The following is a 26,065-nucleotide window of genomic DNA, read 5'->3' on the forward strand; positions in this document are numbered from 1 at the left end:
GGTTGACCTGAACTTGCTCTGTAGATCAGGCTGACCTGACTCAGATTTCCCTTACCTTTGCTTCCCGAGTGCTGGGATTAAAGGCTTGTGCTATCACCACCTGGCTTCCCCCACTTCTGTTTTTTGACATAGGGTTCAGACTAGCTTGGAAGTCACTATGTATACCAAGCTGGTATCAAAAGCTCATGGCATCCCTCCTGCTTTGCCAGGCCCAGTGCTGGGATTATAGCTGCCACACCTGGCCCCATATAGCTTTTTTTTTTCTTCTTTTTTTCGGAGCTGAGGACCGAACCCAGGGCCTTGCACTTGCTAGGCAAGCGCTCTACCATTGAGCTAAATCCCCAACCCCATAGTTTTTAAATAGGAAAATGTGAAATAATGTGCTACCGAGTTTAAAAGCAAGGTGTCACAAAGTTATTAAAGTGTAGGCAGCTGCACTGTGTGGGCCCTCATCGGCTCTTTGAGTAGACATGTTTGAATAGTAGGTCCTGTTCAGCCCCCTTCCCCACTCTGCTTCTCCTGATCCCAGCTCAACCCCTACTTGGGTCAGGGACAAATGACTCTGTTTGGTCCCCAGGCACCAGGTGCAGCATGATGGCTCTCTGGTCATCAGCCGAGTGACTGTGGAAGATGGTGGCTTTTACACCTGTGTTGCTTTTAATGGGCATGACCGAGACCAGCGCTGGGTCCAGCTCAGAGTTCAGAGTAAGGAGGAAGTCCTGAGTGGGGGGGGGGGGTGTGCAATGGGTGTCAAGTGGTGTGAGGTGGCAGAGGGAGGGGTTGAGGAGTCAGCTACTGACAATGTCTTCCCATGCTTAGGGGAGCTGACAATCACAGGCCTGCCTCCTGCCATGACGGTGCCAGAGGGTGACACTGCCAGGCTTCTGTGTGTGGTGGCTGGAGACAGTGTGAACATTAGGTGGTCCAGGTAAAAAATTACTCTAGTCAGTTTCATTCTGTCAGAAATGCCACGGTGCTCTGAGGTCTAGGGCCAGGGTTGGAGGCTGCAGCAACCTCTTCCTACACCACAAAGCTCCAGAGGACAGTTTTTCCACTGGCTGGGCTACAGTTTCTTTTTCTCTTGGTAATTTTGAGACAAGGTTACACTTTGTAGCCTGGGCTGGCCTGGAACTCTGTAGATCAGTCTGGCTTCGAACCCAGAGATCTACTTGACACTTCCTCCTAAGTGTTGGGATTAAAGGTGTATGCTACTACACCAAGCAATGATTTCTTAATTTTAGTATCACCAAAATATTGGATCAGACAAACTTGCTGTTTTAGGCCTGTTCTAGCAGCATCCTGAACGTCCACATACTAGAGCCAGTAGCATCCTCTCTGCCCAGGATAAGTCCGTGAACAGAATTCCCAGACATGGCTGCTTCCTCCATATTGAGACCCACGAGGCTGCACGCAGCTTTGGTGACTTCAATGTTTTTCCCAAATGTATTAATGTGTATGTGTACAACATACATGTCTGGTGCCTATGGAGGTGAGAAAGAGAAAGGGGGAGGAGCCGGAGCTCCCAGAACTGGATTATGGATGGCTGTGAGCCACCACGCAGTTGCTGGAAACTGAACCGTGATCCTCTGCAAGGATGAGTTCTTGACTGCTAAACCAACTCGCCAGCCCCGACTTCAGTGAACCGATCCAAACTGCATCAGAACTTTGGTTACTGAGATTTGTCTGGAGATTTGGGGGTCACTTGAGCTCAGTGCACTATGAGCTGAGAGGTGGCCCTCAGGTTTCCCCTAGGTGCTGACTGGGCATAAAGAAAAGTAAGGCTTTGGATCTGGGAGTCAGAGAAGCAGCCCAGGAGGTAGAGAGAGGAGACGATGCTCTTGGGAGGAGTAACAAGTGGCCAACAGCAAGCATCCTGGAGGGATGCATTGGTGACAGTGATGCTGTTGCCTCTCGGGTGGCCTTGATGCCAGGGGCTTCAGTGCCTGCTTACACAGTCCCCACTTCACAGCATGGGGACATCTTGCTGCCTCTCCTGATTGTTGTTTTATCTACATCAAGCCCCTGCTCCATCAATCGCTTCCCTGCCCCTACCACCACAGGATGGTCTCAGTCTTTACCTCATCTGTGGCGATGTCTTACTGGTCATTTGTTTTCTCAAAACACTCCCTTCCCATGGCTTCCCTCGTGTCCTCAGAGCTATTGCCTGGACAACTCTGGGGACGTACCCTTCCATGGGAGCCGATGATATACTCCTGGGTCTGGACTCTCCAGATCTCAGACTGGACATCTCACAGGCACTTCAGATTCAAAGCACCATCTCACTATTCACATCTTCTCGCTTGGAGGCCATCAGTGAGCTGAGACCTGGTCACCTGCTTGTTCTCTGGGGAGAGGAGGTGGACCCCAGAACCGCCATTGCCCAGTGACCAAGCTGTCTGCTTGTCCCCACCTCCGACACCTTTCATTGCTCTACACTAAAGTGTCCTGTCATCCTGTCCATGTGCATGAAGCAGCACCTACTCCCTGCTTGCCCTTCTTCCAGGCCACCCCAGCCAGTCCCTGCTCCACTTGAGCCCCCCAGTCACTCCCATCGCTAGCTTAAACATTTGCTAGGAACCCGGGATCCTTACTGGCGCTCTCCACTTTCTTGCTGTGGCTGTGAAGTTCCCAGATGCCCACTTTCCTCTTTTGTTGGCCAGCCCTGTTGCTGCCTCCCCTCCTCAGGTCAGCTGTCTCTTTGTGGGAGGCTCTCGGGACACTGGCATCCTCTCCTGTGCCATGAAGGCACATGTTCCTTTCCCCTGACATGGGAGCCGGCATTTTTCAGTGACCAGCTGGCGTGGGCTCCTTTGTGGATCTAAGGCAAACCTGTAGCTCTGAAGAGTGTGCTGAGTTGTGCCACTTTGCTTTTCTCCTACCAGTTGAGAGCACCTCTTCCCTCTTCCCTGAGGTGTCAGCTGCCTGCCCTCATTGGGAGAGAAGGTTAGCTCAGAACAGCCTTGGCTAATGTCTTTCTCATCTCCCAGGCCTCTCAGGGCATGTCTCCACAGGCCCTGGATGGCTCTCCCAATGTTCTCTTCCATCCAGGAACGGACTGCCAATACAGGCTGATGGCCACCGTGTGCACCAGTCCCCAGATGGCACACTGTTGATCCACAACTTGCGGCCCAGGGACGAAGGCTCTTACACATGCAGTGCCTTCCGTGGGAGCCAGGCTGTGAGCCGCAGCACTGAGGTGAAGGTGGCTCTCCCAGGTGAGAAAGGCTCATCGTGGGCTTTGCTGTCCTGAAGGCAGCTGAGCACCGAGGGCCACAGGCTTAGTGATCCAAGACACTCGTTCTCATCTGTGTCATGTTCTAGTTTGTGGCACTGTAACTGGGATGGGCATTTATTATGGTCTCAGAGCCCCACTTTACTGGGGTTACCCCACAATCTAAGGCCAAGGTAAAGATGTAGCAAAGTGTTCAGAGTTCTGTCACTCAAGGTTACCAGCTTTATTCTTAAGAATAAGATTGGCCGGGATAACGTTTACTGTGGATGGACCACTAAAGTCTACAAATTCTAATCAGGGTGGCAGAGGCCCTGAGGAGCTGGGCTGTGGCTCAGTGCAGAGCTCTTGTCTAAGGCCATAGGCTCTAGCCCAGCACCTTGACAAACACTTAGAATGCACGTAAATGGAAGATCTCATTCTTAAAAGGCACAGGATAGATTCTTTGTTGTTGGCATAGTCTCCTTTCCAAATCATATAACGTTTGTAATTTAAAGATAAAGATTAAAAAATTTTATATGAAAATGGCTGTAGGATGGAAAAGTGTGTTTTTGATTACCTAGGCACGTAACAGGGCATGGTCACCCTCATCCTTTATACACGAGACAGGCACCAGAGAGCGCCAGGGGCTTCCCACTATTCACACAGATTTGTGGCCAGCTGGGAATCAAACCCAGGCTTTTTGACTCCTGATTTTATTTACTTGTTTATGTAGCCCAGGCTAGCCTTGAATTTGCTATGTGGCCAAGACTGGTATAAACTTTAATCTCCCTGCTATCATGCCTGTTTTGTTGAACTACATCTCAGAACTGGTGAAACAGGGCTGTTTAATGTTCAAACTTGCAGGAGCTCTGTGTTTAAGTGACAGGGCAGGAGGGGCCCATTCACAGTGCTCTCCACAGATCTCAGTGTTTCAGGGAAAGACTGAGCCCCAAACAGCTCAAAGCCTCCAGCCAAGCAGCCAGTTCTCACAACCTGAGGTGCATCCTGGAGAAAGGGTCCTTGACTCCTTGGTAACGGCACCAACTGACTGGTGTGCTTGAACAATGCCTTGCCCCTATAGGAGCTCTGGCCCACTGGGGCAGGCTCGGCTGTCTTCCTAGATGCCAGGCTGAGTTTGGGAATGGCCAGGGGTTGAAGGCGTGTGTTAAAATGTTGCTTTGTGAGACTGACACTCAGGCTCCTTTCCCACTGTGAACTCCCTGGGACCCTGGACTCTCTGCAATACTGAGACTCACATGGCTGTAACTCTGTGTGTGCCTGTGTGACAACACTCTGGTGACAGTACCATATGGCAGGACTTCTGCCTTTGATGTTTCTAGAAAAATCCCACTCACCTATCTATACACTGAACAAACTAATGAGACGAAGAAAAACCAGAATGCAGATTTACTATGGTGAAGAGAACAGTCATTTTGGGGACTGAGGATTTGAGCGTGGTGACACACACCCATGAATCCTAGCACTTGGGCTGCACCGGTAGGAAGATTGCCAGTCTATGAGTGACATATCCTGACTTAAGACAAAAGGCAACAAAACCTACCACAAAACCGAACACTGGAGGAGATCTGGACGTTCACATTTGTGGTGAGCGGCAGATGTGTCTACAGTGAGGGATGATGATGGGAGCTTGTTTGACAATGGTGATTAGTAGGCTACTGTTGGGCCCCCAGACCCCACCCATGGCCACAAGCCCTCTTGTTCTCTTCTGTATGCTATCCACCTTCACGTGTTTTCGAGGCGTCTCTCCAGAACCCCAGCTGCCCCCTTCCTGCCTGCCTGTCTTGCTCCATTGGCCGGGCTGCAGATCTATGCTTACTCACTGGTTTGGAGTCACACGGTGTCTCACACTGCCAACTGGTGGCACTGGAGTCACTGGCATGGGGTGGTGGCTTAGGCTTTTCTCACCCTGGCTTCTTTTGCCTAAGGGTTGAGTGAGTATGAAATATTATATGGACAAAGGTGGTCTGCCTCCCATTCTGCTGCCTCCTTTTCTGAGGGAGAAAGCTGTGGTGGAACCCAGACAGTGGTAGGCACTCAGGGTGCTGCTGTAAGTGGGTTTTGTGTCATAGATAAGCACCCTATACTCTACCAAACTATACCCCTAGGCTTTTCTTTTCTTTTCCTTTTTTAGTATTTTCAGCTTGAAATAGGGTCTTACTGAGTTGCCCTGCTGGCCTTGAAGCTGTGGTCTGCATCGGCCTCCTGGGCAGAGATTACAGCCCAGCCGTTTTCCACACCATAACTCAGCACAGTCCTTAGAACCCCGCTTTGAGGCAGATGCTTTTGTTTTCTCCAGCTCACAGAGAGAGAAATGGGGGAAGTGACAGTCTTACGGGCTGTTTGGAGCAGCTATCATGATAGCCTGGGGCTTCAACAGCTGAGAGCGGAAATCAGTTTAGACTTTGAGAAAACAGTGTGCATACAGTGTGCATACATGGGTTTGCTACCACACATGCATGGAGACAGTCCTCTGGCTGTGCTGGTAGAGTGCCAAACCCCTTGGGTGGTCTGGTCTTTTCATGGTGTCTTCTGAAAGAATAGGGGCAGTGGGGACAGTGCTGCACAGAGTCTGTAGGAAGAAGTGGGTAACTGTGGGATGAGACTGGAATCGAACTCTGACAACTACCAGACACTCTGGCCTATATACTGTCACGTGGTTCTTCAGCTCCGGACAGCAGGGCAGGGAGTTAACGTGAAGCCCGTTTGATGGTCTAGTCAGGAAGTGGGAGTCTGGGAAAGGCTGTGCACTGGGCTTAGATAAGAACCACAGGAGGCCCACTAGTGAGGCCAGCAAGGGGTGGGCCACATGAGAGGCTCACGCAGTAGGAGCGCTGCCTTAGCCCTTTCTCTCGTCCTGCAGCAGCACCGGCCGCACAGTCCAGGGACCTAGGCAAGGACTGCATCGACCAGCCGGAGCTGGCCAACTGTGCGCTGATCCTGCAGGCCCAGCTCTGTGGCAATGAGTATTACTCCAGCTTCTGCTGTGCCAGCTGCTCCCGCTTCCAGCCGAACGCCCAGCCCGGTTGGCAGCAGGGATGAAGGCTGGCTGTGCACCAGTTCTGGATAGTTTGCTGGGAGAAGGGATGGTAAGACATGGCTTGCAGAGGGAGTCATCTTTCAGATATCCAGGGTTGAGCCCCAGCAGCTGCCAGTGCTGGCCTCCCCTCTAGTGCTCAGCAGTGTCTGCCTGATGTGACCACGGGCTGCTGTGAGAAGAGGAACCCTTTACACCTTCCCTCTCTAGTTTCTGCTGCATCGAGGACCTTTTATCCGAAATGCTTTGGACCAAAGTGTTTTAAACTTGTAGACTTTACTAATTGAGCATCCCTAACCTACGATTCTGAATTGCTCTGAAGCTTGAAGCACCCAAATGCCATGTCAGCCTTCAAAACTGTCTGGGTTTCAAAGCACGCTTGGTTTTGGGTGAGGGATGCTCAATTTGTCCTGAGGATCTACTCACCACTGTAGAGCAGCTGGGTGGGATGTCTGTGACGGGAGGGAGTGGGGACTGCTCTGTGGGTCAGTGGGGAGCAGTCACTCAGGCCTTTTCATCTTCCTGGCAGTGGCACAGCCGCCTTCACCACCATCGCTGTGGAGCTCACAGTGTAAGCTTGGGAAAGCACTCAGCAAGGCAGAATAACCACCAGGCCTCAGTGCAGGGAGGCGGGATGGAAAACCAGAGAGCCTGATAATCTGTGTGTCTCTGTGAAAAACTGGGAAAGAACTACACTGCAGGGACACAACCTCCAGGGGTTCCTGAGAGGCAGGCTGGGAAGGTTCACAGCTTATGCAGCTAACTGGCCTGCTCAGAGTAGGAAAGAGCCATCTTCCTTCGGTAGGAAGCTGTGGAACATACTTGTTGCTAGAAAGAATCAAGACTGTGCTGGGGCCTGGTGAGATGGCTCAGTGGTTATGGCACTCAGTGCCAAACCTGATGGCCGGACTATGTTCTCTGCAACCACCCTGGTGGAAGGCAGAACTGAATCAGGCCAGCTGGGACTGCCACGCGCATGTGTGCACACAACGGTATAACTGTAAAGTCTCTAGAACAGCAGCTGGGAATGGTGGTGCATGCCTACAATCTCAGTGCTTGGGAGGCTGGGCCAGCGTGAGATCCTGCCTCAGAGTAAACAACCCTCAGAACTCAGCATTAGCGGGATGTGGGTGCACTGTGACAATCAGGGCAGTGGTTTTAGTAGTCTGAGCTGTAGGAAGGCATCCTTTATCTTTTAGAATTCTGATTTCTTACTGCTCAAGAAAGAGGCTAGGATTTAATGAGCTTCCAGGGCTCTTCCCATTTTAACTTCTGTCACTCCTCTGGAAGACCATCTAGAGCCGGTCTAATAACATAGGTTACTCTGAGACCAAAGTTTGGACATTGGCCAGAATACAAAGCTTCATGTGTTTATGCCGTCTCCAGCCATTTTGCTCAAGAAGAGAGCTAAGGAATATCTGGGTGCCAGATATTTTTGTTTGCAGGTAGAAGCAGGGGCTAAACTGGGAGGTGAGGGATGAACTGTTCTAGGTCAGAGTCCTGAACCTCATTCTACACAGAGCACATAAGTGACTTTTCAGGCTAAAGCACAGCTTGGTAGCCTTCCTCTCCCCACTGATATTCTGATTTATTGGCCTTATGAGTAGGCCAGATATTATAGGTGATGTGTGAACATGCCTGTGTGTGCACTGGGGATCTCATGCATGTAAGCATGTTCCACTGAGCTACGCCTTGGGTAATTCCAAGCTAAGACTGAGAAGCAGGGCTGTCAGGCACAGTGGTACACGTCTTTAACCCCAGCATTTGAGAGACATAGGTAGGTGGATCTCTGAGCTCAAGGCCAGCCAGGGCTACACAGTGAGACCCTGTCTCTGCACACACAGCTCCACTCTACCCTTGGGTTGGGGCTTCTTGGTGTCGTCTATACTACTGCTGTAGATCAAATTCTGAGTGCCAAAGATCCCAGTCAAACCCATGAAATTTAAGGATATACTAATCCAAAAAAGCTAGAAATCAGCAGTAGAGAGAGAATTAGGTCAAAAACTAGAACTATAAACTCATTTGCAAGTAAGAACAGCCCTTCATGGGCAGAAGCTCTACCACGAACATTTATTCTATTAAAGCAGATTGTAAATTTTCATCAGTACAAATATATATATATATATATATGTATGTATATATAACTTACATTTGATTGTAAGGCCAACGTCCGAAAGTAAAAATGAGATGGGACCTCATGTTGTTACCCACTGTCAAGTAGCTGCATGGCATGGGATGTTCTGTTCATGGTGGGGCAGAAGGGACACAGACAGAGCACATCCCTGTGAAACTTACAGCAATGAAACTTCAAGGACAGAACCCATTAAGACCCACATTACAAACCAACACAATAGCATTCCCTTTTCTGGATATGATTATGTCATTGTCACCTTAATGCTAGAGGATTAACATAAGAAAATTGCAATGATACACAAAGATTCAACACATTCCCTAGAGCGTAGATTGATTCCATTAAAATAACGTTAGAATCTCACATCTGAAACCAGGACAACACTACTCTCTCATTGTATCAGAAGTGCTGCCTAGCGACCGCGCTGGTCATCAGTAGATTGGTTTGCAATGTGCTACTCAGTTAACGATGAGTGATCACAAAGAAGCCAGGCTCCGCCTACAACTTCCAGCCCTTCCTCCTTTTCCTTCCATAGGCGTCAATGATAAATCAATCTTATGTACAGTCTCTTATGTCTAATCCACGCACTTTTGGCAAGATTACTTACAACTCATACAGCTTTTAATATTGAGAACTATTTAAAATATTCTAGGTGCATAAAAATAAAGATTTTGGCTTTTTTGATATATATATATATATATTTATAATATTTATTCTGTAACTCAAAATGGAAGCTCAGCTTTATCCCCAGACTACAGCTCTACTGGGCAGCTGCTGATGCCCTCCTGTGAACCCAGCAGCATGGCCTGCCTGCCTTCAACCAGCCACACTGTTCTCCATGGAGCTCTAAGACAGCCCAGTACTGGGAGGGACGGTGACTGGCCTGAAAAAGAAAGGGAGATCATTTTGCTTCCTGTTTTGTTTTATATCCCAGGAAATGTGCTTTGAATACAGATTCCTCTTCAGCTCTTCTGCCTCTCTGTTGCCAGAGACTTGTTAGGGGCCAGAAGGCAATGCTTCCTTGGTTTCTAGCCTAGCTGCAGGGCAGTCCTCTCCAGGAAGGCTTGCCTCGCTTCTGGGGACAGCAGCCCTCGCTGGACTGTGCTTGGACTTGCTCCTTGGGACCACTGGGATGAGTGAAAAGTGTGCTGATCTGGAAAGCAAAGTCCCCTTTGCTCCTCTGCCCACCCCTGCCCTTGCCTAAGGACAGAAAGAACCATCATAAGGACCATCTAAAGCTCTATTTCAAATGCCTTCTGTGCATCACTGGAGAAAGGGTTGGTAGGAGAGGGGTTGGTGCGCTGCTTGGGCTTGCTTTCTAGTGCAGCCCACTGGGCCTCAAAAGGATCCACTGGGCAGGTGCCTGGAGGGACTTGTGCAGGTCTGTTTCCTGAGACTAGCCCGCTATTGTCTACACCATTGAAAGCTGCAGAACCATTGAGGTGCTGAGCAGAAGGCTTAAAGAAGGGACTGGTGGTAGCACTACTTGTCTCATATTGAGGGAATGTCTGCTGCTTGGCCAGGCTTGGGGACTGATGTGGATGAGTGGCCTGAGGATGGCCTGCAGTGCCAAACACATTGGCTACCATCTGGGATGGGGTGATGCCCACTACAGGCACATTAGAGGCTGGATAGGGCATCCCATTGGCCACAGGGTAGGACTGGGTAGAGACAAAGGCTGGTTGTAGGGGTGGGACCACACCCACTGGCACAGGCTGAGAAGTGAGGAATGCATGTCCTTGGAAAGGAGGTGCTGGAGGGGCAATGGCAGCGGGCGGAGGAGGCTGCAGAACTGGCTGCAGAGGGGCGGCTGAGACCTGCGGCTGCTGGGCCCGCACACTTTTTGATACTTCTTCTAACCAACGGTCAGCCTCAGAGGGAGTGCGTCTGTGACCAGCCTGGAAGAGACCTGGAGAGGCAGCACCAGAAGACTGACCCCACTCAGTCCCTAGAACCAGAGAGAGAGAGAAAGGAAGAGTTAGAAGCCTTTCTCATTGAAAACCTTGGTTATGTGAATGGTCGAAATGTCCCTGCTTTGGTGGGATGAGGAGAACCTGTGAGAGCAATGCCATCCTAAGGCATGCCGAGGCTCAGGTGAGAAACCTGTCATGCTGCCATGGCACATCCCTAGGAGAGACACTGGCTTACAATCCTCCATGGGTCAAAGAGCTGGGCACAAAGGGCGTGCATGCCTGTGTCCCAGAACAAGGACTTTTGAGGCAGGGGGACTAAGAGTTCAAGGCTACAGAGCAAGGTTCTGTCTTTAAAACTCAAAACCAAAAACATGAATAGTTAAAAACCCCAAATACCCCCAAAGCCAGCAGTAGTGGTGCACACCTCTAATCCCAGCACTCAGAGGCACCGGCAGGCAGAGCCTGGTCTACAGAGTGAGTTCCAGGACAGCCAGAGTTATATGGTAAGATATGTCTTGAAACATCTCAGAAAAGCTAGCAAAAATACCAAACAAGCTGCCAGTGTTCTCTGGGGCGCTTCCGATGAGCCGGCCACGCAGGGCGCCTTCATTTATAGGTAGCCGTGTGTGCTACTGAAATCCAGTGGGAAGGTTTCTTGGGGGTGGGGCAGGAACCAGTGGCTTATTAAAATTCTATGGTAGCCAAGTCCCAGTCCTAAGAACATCATCGCATCTAATCCTTTTATTCCCAGTTTTACAGACTTTTTTCCACAGCTACTTCTATCTAGGAAAGAATATATTTTTTGCAGTAGTCCTCATTCAGGTAACTGGCCGCTTTTTAGAACTTGCTCCCAGAATCCATTTCAACATCTGTGGCCACCTTACCCGAATGTATGGCTGCAATTTCCTTGTTAGCAGCATCAGGGGCATGGGCCCAAGGGTTGGTTTCACGGACAGGCATTGCTACGGGTGCTAGAGCAGTACTGGCTGGCTTTGCGGTAAGCACATGGAGGGCTGAGTCAGTGCCATTAGCTATAATGGAGCAGACAACATTGCTGGAGTTAATTCATGCAGGGTGGCCAAGCTACCTGAGATGGCTCAGTCAGGCCATGTACAACATGGGAGCAGACAAGACAGAGCACTGGTGCCCACAGGATGCTCGTGCTACCCTGCAGTGGGCACGCATAGCTTCCGAAAAGGAGGAGACTGGGTCAAGTGATTGGAGATAAAGTCAAATGACTGTTATTTGAAGATATGTACACGAGAGAGACAGAATGAAGCCTAATAAAAACAATTTCAAATTAAATTGATCGTGACTATTCATGCACCCAGGCTTTGGTTTAAAATTAAGTAGATAAAGCATTCGTTCTACATTTTTCTAAAAGATCACATCAGGTCAACAGTAATAATTGGTCAAGTATAATAATTTCTTATATTTTATATTTGCCAAATTTAATTCTGTCAAAAGTCTCCTCAGTCTGAGATTCGGGACTGAGTTCCCATGTGTTCCACAGATGCCTAAAGTCAGACAGTACCCTACATAATGCAGTGTTTTTACCTATACATTCCAGCTAGGATACAGTTTAATTTATAATCTTGGTACACTGAGAGGCTAATAATTACTGTATAACATATCATAATAAAGTTATTTAAAACATGATTTTTTTGTTTCTGGAACTTTCTATTTAATGTTTTGAGATAGTAGTTAACCACAAGCAATTGAAACCATGAATGACGGCTCTACAGTTTGCCTACACAACTGGTGAAAAATCAAATGATATGTTTTCATTTTCTTTAATACATTTGTCATTTACCACAAAATTTTACTAATTTGCTATCTCTGTCCTTTCCTCATGTCCTGTCCTAATGTACAGAGAGCTGACCGTCCTCATTTCCTTTCCTCAGAGGCCCTAACGCTTGCTGCCTTACCAGTCTCCAGCCTGTATGCCAGCCTTCCAGGGTATTTAGCATGGACAACCACACTCAGGGCAATGGTGTTGTTTACCTGGGGCTGTGAAACAGCAACAAAACTACATCAGCTACTGGAAGTCCTGTAAGGACAAAGGACTGTGTTCTGTTCAGGCTCTATACCCAGTGCCCTATAAGCAAGCAGACAGCAGTGGGATGTAAGTGGGTCAGCAAGATCTGAGTTTAAATCCCAGCTGCACAGCTTACACAAGTCACACAGCCCACCTGAGCCTTATTTTTCTTCTTTGTAATGGCTACCTTAAAGAGCTATTTGAGGATTAAATAAGACAATGGGTGAGCATTTTCCACTGTGGCGGGCACTGCTAAGTGCTCAATATATTAAGCTTATTTTTCCTAGTACGGTAAATGTCTGTTGTGTGAACTTTTAGAAAAGCTATGTGATGACATAGAGGACACAGATTACAAGCATTATGCCAAAAGATTGAGCAAAGCAAAGGGGTACGGTAGCTTCTTCCTGGAGTAACAGCTCTGTCCTGCAGTGCAGCCCTTTCTACTTGGAAAGTTCCCAAAAGAAATGGGGATGGGCAATAACTGTCAGGAGCCATTGATTTACTGTAAGTTAGGAATTTAATTTAGCATCTTGGGGTGGAGTGGGGGTGGGGGGGAGGCACCAACTCCAACCCTGAAGTAATTCTATTGTCACAAAGGCCAATTTAGAAACCACAAGATGAACCAGGGAGCTAGAAGAGAGGCTTCTACTTTATGAATCTCTTTCAGGACAGAGAAGGTGAGTCCAGGTCTCAATGTCAGCACCACTGACATTTTGGGATGGATGATAAGCTGATATAGGTGCTGTCTTGCATGTTGAAGGATGCTTGGCAGTACTCCGCATGCTACAGTAATCCCCAATGTCTCCACACAATGAATACCAGATTTTTCCTGAGGGGCAGAACTGTCCTTGGTGGAGAATCCCAGAGCTTGAACCAATCCTGAGAGCTGTTAGTTCTGTTAAACTAACTGGCAGGCTGTTCTGTCCCTTAGGTCAAGAGGCAAATAAAGCAGTGGACTGAGGCTACAGAGACTCCCAGACGCGTGGACAGACAGATGTACACATGCCAAGTGATGAAAAATGGACAGCTTAGACAGAGAACAAAAGCCCAAAGTTGTGGCTGACAGGAAGGAGGGGTAATGGCAAGCCAGGGAGGCCGACTTCCAGCTCATGAGACACATGCTAACAGGGTTAGTTTAAAGAGAAAAACTCAAGCCAGAGGTCACTAACCTTGTAACACAGGAGACTGTGGTGCCACTAATGTCACTGGTTTGGTCATTGGGGCAGAGGAGAAGGGGTCCTCACAGGGTGTGCTGAAGGCACTGGTGATCTGGGAGCACAGGGAGCTGATGCTTTCTGCCTCTCCTTCCACCTCAGGCACTGCAAGGCAAACAGGAAATGGTTCTGGACAGAAAATGGAGGAGTCCTAAGCTATGACAGTACGGTGCAGGCAGCCATTTCTCACTTTAACTCTTGTCCCTGCAGAAGGACGAGTCTCAACTGTCAGGCTACACGATCAGCTTCAGTAAATTAATTAACACCTCAACTTTCAGACCGGAAAGTAGAAAACATCAATAACTCATGCACTAAGATGCCTTTCTCTGCAAATCCCTAATTTACTTCTTCTTGAGACATTGTCGGGTTTTTTATGTGAGGCCTTTTGTACAGCTGGGTCAACCCGTTCCCAGAAGCTACAACCCAATCAAGTTCTAGAGCTGATAAACATTTTTTTTTTTTCAGAAAAATAGGGTTAAGTCTAGATACAAAAGCTTTTCTCTGAATAAATTAGGGCATGTTAACATTCTCATTTTCTTTTCTTTTTTTGGAGGGCAGGGGTGTTTCAAGAAAGGGTCTCTCTATAACTCTGGCTATCCTGTCCCTGTAGACCTGGCTGGTCTCAAACTCAGAGATTGTCCTGCCTCTGCCTTGCAAGTGCTGGGATTAAAGGCCTGTGACACTATTGCCTGGCACTCTCATCTTTAAAGTTTATAGTAGAAATGTAGGACGCTAGGGCTGGAGAGATGGCTCAGTGGTTAAGAGCACCAACTGCTCTTCCAGTAGGCCCTGAGTTCAAATCCCAGCGACCACATGGTGGCTCACAACCATCTGTAATGAGATCTGATGCCCTCTTCTGGTGTGTCTGAGGACAGCGACAGTGTACTCCTATAAATAAAAATTAAAAAAAAAAAAAAAGAAATGTAGGACGCTAAAGACTCTTTTTTTTTTTTTAAAGATTTATTCATTTATTATATATAAGTACACTATTGCTGTCTTCAGACACACCAGAAGAGGGCATCAGATCTCTTTACAGATGGTTGTGAGCCACCATGTGGTTGCTGGGAATTGAACTCATGACCTCTGGAAGAGCAATTGGGTGCTCTTAACCGCTGAGCCATCTCTCCAGCCCAAAGACTCTCTTAATACTAATTCTGGAAAGCCAAGCAGAAAGACTGCTTTGGCCCAGAGTTTGGGTTCAAGTAATTTCAGATCCTGGGGGAGGGGAAAAGGGGAAGGTAGAGGCAGGGCGGGCCTCTGAGAACATTTCCTCATTACTGAGCAAACAATTTATGTGTACTGAGCCTTTGCTGATCTGTGAAAAGAGAAAGATTTTGTGCCTCATCTGCCCCAGAGGGAGACTGCAAAGAGGTACTTGAAGCACCTGGAGTTTGTTTTGAGGGTGCTGAAAGCTGAAAAGACTTGCCATGACCACCTAACTCCAACTGTTCTTTATGCTTAGTTTTACTGCGCAGAGGTCCGTCTTTTCTGTGCTCGCACAGTGCTGTCAGTAGGAGTGCCTACTGATCTACAGCTTCGTCCTGGTCACTTAAGGAGACAGCGTGCGTGACACACTTCAGAGGGAAGGAAGGATGGCAGGGCTGGTAAAGCACCAACCAGACCTAACACTTTAGCTGTAGCTCGTATGAACTGCAGACACACAGACACACAGCGGCCATGAATAAGTGTGAGCAACCACCTCCTGCTGATGGATAGACCTTAGATCTCTATATGAGACCATTTAGTTTCTTCCTATGAAGCCAACCTCCCACAGATACAAGAACACTTATCCATTTCTTCTGTTCCTTTGACAGTGCTGCTATTAACCTGTAAATGTTTCTAAAGCCTATTTAATTCTCTGGGGTCCTATGAGCACAGTAAGAATGGAGATTTGGAGCCCTTTATGTACAGAAATAGGCTGGTTGAGAGACAGTACATCTACATCAGGACAAACCACAGACTTTGTGACTTAGGCTAGAAATTCCATTGTGGCTCTGTCACTACTTATGGAAGAGAAATTAATTATTCATGGCCCTAGTTTGCTGTCATATGAAATGACACACACTGTGACAGCTTCAGAGAGACAGGCGTGAGTAACTTAGAGAGATTAGTATTGTTTCTGACGGAGCTAGAACACATTACCTGTGTTTTTTATTGGGAAATCAGTCTTCCTCTGCATAGTGGAAGGCAGCTCATTGATGCGTAGGGACAGCTGGCGTTTAAAGGGTGACATCTTCTGGCTAAGAGCAGGAAATCCCCGGAAAGAGCCTTGGCGAGCAAGCTGTTCAATTGGTGCATGCCGGCGTGGGATAGCATGAGGATTGTTCATCTCTAAAGAAGCAGTGGGATCCAGAGTTGGGGAGGTGGGAGAGGACGGCGATGGAGCACTGTTGCCAGGAGCCACTGATGGACCAACGGTCTTATCTGTCTCAGCTCGAGAAAACCAAAGAAAAAGACCTTAGACCTCAGCAATGACCTTCAAATATCCTGAGTTCACAGAGCTCCTCAGAAGCCCTCTTATTCTTCAACTCATCCACGTTCCCATGTTTGAATCTAATATATTCTAACAGGTGAAGGTTTAACAAAGCCTGCTTGTCTTATCCACCATTAAAACACAATTCCCAGCATCTACATGGCGGCTCACAGCCAACAGTAGCTCTAGTCCCATGGGATCCCAGTGCCCTCTTCTAGTATGCAGACACACAACCAGGCAAAACACCCATAAAATAAGTAAATAAATCTTTTTTTTTGGCGAGGAGGTTCAAGACAAGGTTTCTCTGTGTAGCCCTGGCTGTCCTGGAACTTGCTCTATAGACCAGGCTGGCCTTGAACTCATAGAGATCTGCTGCCTCTGCCTTCCAAGTGCTCCACCACTGTCCAGTGTAAATAAATAATCTTAAGACATAATAACCCAGCTCCAATGGAGTCCTCACACAAGGTCCTTAAGAGGTGGTGTGGGACTGCAGAGATGATCCAGCAGTGAAGAGTATTTGCTGCTCTTCTAGAGACCTAAGTCTGGTTCCCAGCACCCACATCAGGTGGTTCACAACATCCTGGAACTCTAGCTCCAGGGGATCTAGACACTCTTCTCAACTTTATAGGCGCCCGCACTTACATATCACACACCTCCCCTATGTATACAAATTAAAAATGAAAATTAGGGCTGGAGAGATGGCTCAGTGGTTAAGAGCACTGACTGCTCTGCCAGAGGTCCTGAGTTCAATTCCCAGCAACCACATGGTGGCTCAAAACCATCTGTAATGGGATCTGATGCCCTCTTCTGGTGTGTCTGAAGACAGTGATGGACAGTGTACTTGTATATAATAAATAAATAAATCTAAAAAAAAGAAAATTAATTTTAAAAAGGATGATGAGTCATCTAGATGGCAAACCCTATTGCCAAACACACACGGTCTGGCACAGGTCACAGAGATGAAGTTAGAATTATGTTGCCTCGTCTTTAAAGCACAAGATGCTATGTAGGCTTCTGGGGAAACTGTCACACAGGGTTACCCAGGTGTGACCCTACAAGCAGCAACAGTGGCTGGTTAGGCAAAATGTGCCCACTAGCCCAACAATGCGAAGGCTATTGTGGGGGTAACCAACTAATTGTTAATTGGATTCTGGGCCCCTTCCAAAGGAGGAGGTTCATATCTGGTACTGTAAACCTAGTAAAAAACCTGTGGTTCAGAGGCTGAGGAGACGGCCCAGCAAGTGAAGTGTTTTCTCTGCAAGTCTGAGGCCTGGAGCTTGGATCCTCAGGACCCATGAGAAAACCTCCTGGGCATGGTGGGTCACTTGGGATTCCAGCACTAAAGAAGAGACAAGGGGGATCCTTAAAGCAAGCTAGCCAGGTTAGGCTATCCAAGTCAGTGAGCTCTGGGCTGAACAGAGAGACCCTGTCTTATGAATACGGTAGACAGGGCTGGAGAGATGGCTCAGTGGTGAAGAGCACTGGCTGTTCTTCCAGAGGCCCTGAGTTCAATTCCAAGCACCCACATGGTGGCTCACAGTCACGTGTACCTCCAGTTCCAGGGAGTATACCACTTTTTTCTGGCCTCTGAAGGTACGAGGTACACATAGCCATACATGCAGGCAAAACCCCCACAACACAAAAATTAAAATTTAAAAAGTTATAAATAAAAAAAGAATAGAGTGCTACTGAAGACAATTTGTGGTTTTGGCTTTGGGCTTCCAAACACTCTCACACACACATGCGCCTTCATACAAATGTAAAAACACCAACACTTAAGCACTCATATCACACACACAAACACATGCAAGCACCCCAAAGCCATAATAGTTTTTTGTGACTAAAGTACTCAGGATTATACCAGTGCTGTAGCATGCATAGTATCATTATTAACTCCCGGCCAGCATCAAAGCCAGTGCTCCTTTGTATCCCTAGGCCTAGGGCTGTGTGTGTGTGTGTGTGTGTGTGTGTGTGTGTGTGTGTGTGTGTGTGTCCCAGATCTCAGATCTTTGATGGTATTTGTCTCACAGAGAGACAGTGCATCAGAATTAAATCTGCTCTAGGGACAGGAATGGGCAGGGATATCTCTCTGTAGCTTCTTCAACTTCTCTCTCACCCTCCCCTGAAGAACTTACTATAATGGATAAATGCGTAAATGGTTTTTAAGCCAGTCTAAAGAAGGCACTGTTGTAAGGTTTTTAGTTTTGTCTTTAAGGTCTTCATATATTGCTAAGCAATCTCTCTTTGAGTGTATGGTGTGGGGCAGGGATTGGGGGGCCAAAAATAGAACCCAGGGCCTTGAACACATTAGGAAAGCTCTATCACTGAGCTTCGGCTGCAATCCCAAGGGCTCCCTCTGTCTGTAGGAAACTTGTCTCTGACAGCTTCAAATATAAACATGTTGAGAAAATCTGCACTAAATAAACATCTTAGAGTAGAACACACTATACCTTTCTTGGCATCTTGCAACTGTTTCATGATCTCCTCTCTTTCAGCTTGTTCCGTGGCAGTTGTGACACGGAATGATCCTTCTCTTGTAAAAGTGGTTCTACTGGCATCGAAAGTAGCAGTGACTCCACACTCCTTTTCCCGCTTCTGTTTACGCTCTAAACAGGCTGCAAAAGCACAGCCCACGGCATGGCTCAGTCTTTCCCCCTGTAGAGAGCAGGTTTTGAAAGCTCTATGAGAGAGAGTTACAGCATAAATAACCACATACAAACACAGCTGTTGCAAATTACAGTTTAAAATTAACACACCAAACAAACTGTCTTTATATTCACGCCTCCAAATTCCCTTTAATTTTTAAGTGCGTGTGTGTGAGTGCATGTGCACGTGAATACAAGTGTCCTCAGAGGCCAGAGGTGTTGATCACCCTGGAACTGAAGTTTCAGGAGGTTGTGAGATGCTTGACTAAAGTGAGGATGTTGGTTTCTTTAAACACACACACACAGAGAGAAACAGAACTGTGCTTTTCTTTTAATCCCAGGTGTGGGATGTGGGGCTGCTTCAGATTGTTCACAGTAGATGACTATGATTTGCCTCATGCGCTAGCAGAGGGATGGTTTTGCCAGCCGCAGACAGTTTCTATAACTGTATGACATTGGAATTCTGGGGACTTCTCAGAAGGTACATAAATGCTAGAGCCCCAAGAGGTGGCTGTTGGTCGGTTGCTGTGGGTCGTGGTTTGTTAAGTAGCTGTGCACAAAGAAGAAAGAAGAAATTAGGTGTCATGATGGCGAAGATCACCTACCCCAAGGAACCTGACACCCCTAATCAGCAGGAAACAGTCTATCAACAACATCACCCCCTTTTCCCTCTATCCTTTCTTCTCCCCTATCTACTGTTAGGGGATTGAAAGGGTAGAAAAGGTGTAGAGAAGGGTGGAAGAAGAAAGAATCCACAAACTAGTAAAAAGGTTGGCCACACTTAACTTGGGTGCTGGGGACAGAACTCAGGGTTAGGGTTAGGGTCAGGAGGGTTCTCTGTGAAGCAGTATGTGCTGTTCATTATTGAGCCATTTTCCCAGTTCTCCAGTTGCTTTTTAAAAAGTGAATAGCAGGAATATTTGCCAGACAATTCTTTTTTTATTTGGTTCTTTTTTTCAAAGCTGGGGACCGAACCCAGGGCTTTGCGCTTCCTAGGCAAGCGCTCTGCCACTGAGCTAAATCCCCAACCCCTTGCCAGACAATTCTAAGAAACCTCTGGAGAGGAAGGAATTGCAGAAGCTTGACTACATGGCCAACAGTCAAGGATGGAGGCTTTACAACTTTAAAACTCCGGATTATAAGGGACTCAAGCGCTAAGCCCAGTGGGCATGCTTTTAATTCTGGCACTCTCAGGAGGCAGAGCAGCCTTTCCCTCATGCCTTCTCTGGTAGTTTGAATACCCTTGGCTCATGGTAATTGACACTTTTGGAGGTATGACTTTATTGGAAGAGGTGTAGCTTTGTTAGAGGAAGTGTGTCACTCACTGTGGAGGTGGGGCTTTTGAAGTTTTGTGTGTGTGTGTGTGTGTGTGTGTGTGCGCGCGCGCGTGTATGCGTGTGTACTCAAGTCTGGCCAGTGTGATTCAGACCCTCCTCCTGGCTGCCTTTGGATCAGGATGTAGAACTCTGAGCTCCTCCTCAGCACCACGTCTGCCTGCCTGCTGCGATACTTCCTGTTACCATGATTAGGGACTGAACTGATGAGCCAGCCCCCCCAAATGCTATCCTTTAGCCCAAGTTGCCCAAGTAAAGAGTTGTCTTGGTCATGGTGTCTGCTCACATCAATTAAACCCCAAGACCAGGGATTAGACTATTGCTGTGAGAGGCCTGAACATGCTTTTGTTTGGAGGAATGTGGATTTTGGAACTTTGGATTAGGAAAGCAGTGGAATGCTATAAGTGAGGCTCGATGGGCCATACAAGTAGGAACATGGCAGACAGTGGTACTGAAGGTGATTTGAACTGTGGGAGTCTGGTTCAAGAGGTTTCAGAGAAGAATTTTAATATGTGGTCTAGAGAATGTTCTTGTGATATTTTGGTGAAGATATTATGGCTGCTTTTGCTCTTGTCTGAAGAGTCTACCTGAGTCTAAGGAGAAGAGGTTCAGATTAACTGCTTTGATAACTAAGTCTCAAAGAAGTCCAGCAGAGACTGTCCTGTGGTTCATTCTTATGAAAATGTACAACATTTTGATCAAGCATGGAAAGCTTACAAAGGAAAAATACAAAATATATGGTTCAAAGATTAAAGGGGCGCCAGAAAGTGGAATGGAGCTAAATCCTGTGTTCAACGATATTAAATGGAATTAAGGGAGCAGTGACCTTGGGGCAAAATCCCACCCAGATAAATTTATTGTTTACATGTTTGCAAATGAACAAGGGGGCCATGTTCCAGCCCCAGCAAGCATCAGAACTTGGCAGCTTCAGCCATGTGGCTCTGGCGTTAGCGACAAGAATAGACAGTTACTGGGACAATTGATGCTGGTCAGCTGGAGCTAAGAAATTAGCAGTGATTAAGAAGGGACATTAAGGTGAAATCTTTTGGGAAATATTTTGAGAGCACACTGAAGTTGTGTGTCAGAGAAAGACCTTGTGCTGCAGCTGTACTTGGTAATATGTAAGAGTCTCCCAGGCAGTACTGGTTTTGAAGGCATGAAGGGGTCATGGAGAACAGCACTGTGAGAGGCCAGGAGAGGCCATTGGTGAAGGTACAAGGCCTGGGGTTTGACTTTTGGCACCACAAAAAAGAGAAATAAATAAAAAAAAATACATCTCCATCCAGGTATAATGCCTATAATTTCAGCTCTTACTGGGGCTAAGGTAGAAAAATAAGTTTAAAGTTAGTTTGGGTTATAGAGCAAGGAAACTTTGTCTCAAAATAGAATCCATTTCTATGCATTATTTTCTCTCATTGTCCAATCCTTCCTTTCTGTTCTGTGCTGTGTGCATGTGAGTGTAGTTGGTGTCTAAACAGGTCAGAGGCATTGAATCTCCTGGAGTCAGAGGTCATGGTCCTTTCCATATAGGTACTGGGAAATCAAACTTGGCTAATCAAGAGAATACAAAATCTGTTCTTTTTTTGTTTGTCTGCTTTTTGTTTTTCAAGACAGGGCTTCTCTTGTGTAGTTCCAGTGTCCTGAAACTCACACTGTAGAACAGGTTGCCCTTGAACTCACAGAGATCTGCCTGCTTCTGCCTCTGAAGTGCTGGTATCAAAGGTGTGTGCTCCCACTGCCTGGCTATAAACTCTACTCTCAAAAAACAAAACGAAACCAAAATTAACAACAACCACCCAACAAAATCTGCAAACACTTTACTGATGAAAAGCTCCAACTAAAGAAGGTTGGAAATATAGTGATATGTTGTCTCCTTGTCATCTCATGTCCCCCATCTCTAGTCCCCAGACACTTTGCTTTCTGCTTTCCTCCTTTCTTTGTGGTGCTGGGGAATGAACCAGGGCATCAGCCAACGCGCCTACCAGGGAACCTCTGCTTCACTTAAAGACTAGATCTTAGGCAATGGCTTTGCTTCGTGATTTCCAGCTCGCAGGCTCAAAGAGAGCTCAAGAATGACTTGAATAATCTTACAACAAAGGCACTTATGTAAGCAGCCTTATCATCACCTTCTTATTAAAGTGTAGTGGAGACTGCTTCGCCAACACCAGCTGAAAGCTGTTCAGCTAGACTCATGACAGCACATGCCATGCTGGACTTACCGTGTCTTTGACAGCCATGAAGCAATGACAGATCCATCGCCGAGTGGTGCCATCTCGACATATGTAAGAAAAGGCTCTGTCAAAGTTCCTATCGGGGGCGCAGAAAGAAACTTTTTCTATTGTCTGGTCAACTATGAGGTCCTAGAAAATGGAAGCAAAGAGCAAGAGAAGGCTTCTGAGTTATCCGGGCTTCTCAGCAGCAGCACAGGATGCTCCTTTGCAATGCAGAATCCCCACATAGGGTGCGACTTGATGAGGAGGCTCAAACGGCTCCCTAGCTTTATTGCTATGCTCTGAAGAGTGTATGTGTCAGGTGGTTCCGGCTTGGAGCGCTTCCACAGTAGCTGCCATATTCAACTTGACAGTATGCGTACATAAATAAATGTTTAAATCCTCTTGGGTTATTTGCAAATACAGCAAAAACATACAATAGTGAGTTCCCACTATATATTACACAGATTAGAACAATAATACATATTATTCTATACTTTCCCCCTTTCAACTAACTGTATGTCCGTCCAGTAGAAATCTTTTAGTTCAAGTATTCTATTTTACAGATGTACAGCTTTCTCTCTCTCTGATTTCTTTCTTTTCCTTCCTTCCTTCTCTTTGTTTTTGGAGTTTGTGTCTCACCATGTAGCCATAGCCGTCCCAGAACTCAGACATCCTTCTGGCTCTGCCTGCCTGCCAGGTTGGATTAATGGCGCGTACCACCATGCCTGGCCCTAACATTTTTATTTGCTTCTTTTTTTCAGAAATTCCGAGATTATCCAGCTTTTCATTCAGCAGCAGCATTTCTTCCTTCATATGCCTCAGTGCGATTTTAACGCCTGCTTTATAAATTCTGCCTATTCTTCTGGGTCATTCTGGGGCTGGCTCTGCTTTCTCTGTGAGAATGTATCAGCTTCTATTTCTTTGTACAATAGAGACCGATGCATCGCCACGACACAGGCCATTGCTCAAAGAAAGTCAGAGACCTGACGCTCAGATTTCTACAGCTCTATTAATTTGTGCAGATCATGCATGATCTTGTCACAATTCCAACACTGTATTATCCCTGGTAATAGGTAAAATATAAAGGTGGGGCAATGGAACCAATAGTGATAAACTGTCAATTATGGTACGTGTGGTGGCTCATGTCTGCAATCCCAGAACTTGGGAGGCTAGGGCAAGAGAACTGAGCAAATTCAAGGCCAAACTGGGCTGCTGCATACTGAACTCAAGACGAGACTGGGCTACAGAGAGATCCTGTCTACCTCCCCTCCCCCAATTCAACTAGCCTGACCACCAGTAACTTATCAGTCAACATGGAAAGAACAAAATTCATAAATGTAGGTGCTAAAAAAGTAGCCACCAGAGGGCAAACAAATACATGGCCACGAGAATGACAAATTGCTTGGTATGGTGGCACAAGTCTATTATCCCAACACTTGCGAGGTTGACGCGGGGGAATTGTTAGATCAAATTCAGCAAGACTTACCTATCTTCCTTCCTTCCTTCCTTCTTTCCTTCCTTCCTATTTTATTTATTATGAGTACACTGTAGCTGTCTTCAGACACCCCAGAAGAGGGCATCAGATCCCATTACAGATGGTTGTGAGCCACCATGTGGTTGCTGGGAATTGAACTCAGGACCTCTGGAAGAGCAGTCAGTGCTCTTAACCCCTGTGCCATCTCTCCAGCCCATGTCTTTAGGTCTTAAGAAAATGTACTAATGATTACTTGACCATACATATCTTGGTCGTTTAGGGTCCCTTTCTCTCAAAAACAGAGTGCTACCTAGAATACTGTTGGACCCTCAGCAAACCTCACCTCTCATGCTGAACGTTTACCCGACTTGGGCCTTCAGCAGCTGACCCAATTATCCCTCTCTAAGTCACATTTCCTCAAGGAACAAGGGCAAATTTAACATGTGGCCTGTCATCTAAAAAAATTACAGTAAAAGATAGATCACCTTTTACATTCAAGGATCTGAAAAAAGTAAACATAGAAAATAGAACTCATATCTTAGCATTAAGCATTAATGCTTGGCACATACAATAAGCTACATCATGTGGAACAAAATGCCGAGAGATTATGTTCATAGAGTAAATGAGTTACTAAACTAGTTTCCTGAACATTAAAACAGTCTCTCAAAAGGCTGTACTTTGGACACAGTGGCAGGATATTATAGAGCTACTACAACAGCTTAATGACATTTTATCACTAGAGATAAACCACATTAGACGCAACATTTAAACTCACAAAACTCTTACCTTAGTTTTTTCATCCACAACTCTGAGTCCATCTGCTGATACCCACAGAACGGCCTTCACTGCTTTCTTTCCCGTCTTTTAAAAGATAAGGGGGAGGGAGGAGACAATACATACATAATTTTAAAAAGAAAACGAAACTCAGAAAATACTGATTTCCATCTTCTAAAAAGTCACAAGGAAAGAGGAAATCCAGCTTCAGGACTGATACCCAAAGCCAGATACTCAAGCCAAATAGAGACATTCAGGGGAAAAAAAGCTAAGCTATTACCTCAGAAATACAACACAACATCGTAAGATAAACTAAGGGAGAAGAGACAGATAAAAGTAAAACCGAGGTAACACATTCCAGAAAAGGCAAAGAACTCCCAACTAGAGTCTTCATCCATTTAAAAACTCAGCTGAGAAAACTAAGAATCTGACAATAATAGATACATAAGGAGTTACACCACAGGAGACCTGCAGGTACAGAAGGGGACAGATAAGTCTCAGTCACTTCTGAACCATTCTGCTATCCTCTGAGAACCAGTGTGACCCTTTGTCACCTGAAATTTTCAGTTAAAAATTCAAGAAACCATAATCATTTTATGAACAATCCTTAAAAAATAATTATTTATTCCCTCAAGATTAACTATGATTTAGCTTAGGTTTAAAAAAATTATTATTTATGTATTTTATGTAAAAGGACATTTTGTCTGCATGTATATCTGCACACCAGAAAAGGGAATCAGATCTCATGGGATGAGGGTTAGAGCCAGTTGTAAACAGTCATGTGGGTGCTGGGAACTGAACTAAGTAACGTCTGGGCCACTGCTCCAGCCCCAGTCTAGCCAAGCTTTTAATTTGACATTAAATGCTGGGAACATTCTGAGGGCATAGGAAGATTTAAAAATTACAGGGACGATTAAGGTTAGTTTTCTGTTTTTGAGACATGGTTTCTCTGTGTAGCCCTGGCTGTCTTGGAACTCATTGTATACAGCAGACTGGCCTCAAACTCAGAGATCTGCCTGCCTCTGCTTCCTGAGTGCTGGGACTAAAAGTGTGAACCTTCAGAGCCTGTTTTTTGGTTTGTTTGTTTGTTTGTTTGAGTAGCAAACAAGAATATTTTTGAACAAGCTGACAATGTTTTTCTTCTTTGAGGGAATGCAATAGTACTTAATGTCATTTCTTAACTTGCCTATGGATATAAGTAAATTAAAACAAAGACAGGTTGAGGGCAGGTATCAGATTGTCATAGAAATACAGACCAAAGAGAATCTGGTGCTAAATTTGGAGCAGCAGCTTCTAGAAGGTCAAGGAACAGTAAAACCGCTGCTTTCCTCCCCATGTCCCCAAGCCCAGGAACCCTGGCTGTGGAAGCATGTTGTTAGTTTAAAAAGCCTCTAGGACCCCACTGCCACCCCCACATACTAGGTGAGCATCTGAAACTGTTTAGCCACTGCGGTTACAAGACCACCTCACAGAGCACTGAAAAGCAATGGCCTGAGAACACACACCATCAAGGCAAATGGCATAAAATATCTCAGTATGGATTTTAAAGCAGAATGAGCAGGAGGAAAGGCCTCGGGTGCCTTCTAGGGA

General features: G+C 46.4%; 2 protein-coding genes across 18 annotated transcripts in view; one reads left to right on the forward strand and one right to left on the reverse strand.

Moving 5' to 3' along the window:
- Positions 1–9,089, forward strand: part of Papln (papilin, proteoglycan-like sulfated glycoprotein) — a 34,033-nt gene extending 24,944 nt beyond the window's left edge. For 3 of the 4 annotated variants that reach the window (XM_039113303.2, XM_039113306.2, XM_039113305.2), the window contains 4 exons: positions 578–705; positions 820–928; positions 3,049–3,215; positions 6,093–9,089. In XM_039113303.2, the coding sequence (XP_038969231.1) occupies positions 578–705; positions 820–928; positions 3,049–3,215; positions 6,093–6,271 (583 nt within the window). In that variant the 3' untranslated portion in view covers positions 6,272–9,089. The remainder of the gene's footprint in view (positions 1–577; positions 706–819; positions 929–3,048; positions 3,216–6,092) is intronic. The other variant, XM_039113304.2, reaches the window with a different exon arrangement.
- Numb (NUMB, endocytic adaptor protein) overlaps positions 8,288–26,065 on the reverse strand; it is a 122,029-nt gene continuing 104,251 nt past the window's right edge. For 10 of the 14 annotated variants that reach the window (XM_039111829.2, XM_063261581.1, XM_063261578.1 and 7 more), the window contains 7 exons: positions 24,488–24,562; positions 22,234–22,374; positions 18,486–18,690; positions 15,705–15,995; positions 13,518–13,667; positions 11,195–11,341; positions 8,288–10,345 (listed from right to left, as the gene is read on the reverse strand). In XM_039111829.2, the coding sequence (XP_038967757.1) occupies positions 9,630–10,345; positions 11,195–11,341; positions 13,518–13,667; positions 15,705–15,995; positions 18,486–18,690; positions 22,234–22,374; positions 24,488–24,562 (1,725 nt within the window). In that variant the 3' untranslated portion in view covers positions 8,288–9,629. The remainder of the gene's footprint in view (positions 10,346–11,194; positions 11,342–13,517; positions 13,668–15,704; positions 15,996–18,485; positions 18,691–22,233; positions 22,375–24,487; positions 24,563–26,065) is intronic. The other 4 variants (XM_039111838.2, NM_001411954.1, NM_133287.2 and 1 more) reach the window with 1 other exon arrangement.

This window comes from Rattus norvegicus, chromosome 6 (genome assembly GCF_036323735.1).
Source record: "Rattus norvegicus strain BN/NHsdMcwi chromosome 6, GRCr8, whole genome shotgun sequence".
Lineage (NCBI taxonomy): Eukaryota > Metazoa > Chordata > Mammalia > Rodentia > Muridae > Rattus > Rattus norvegicus.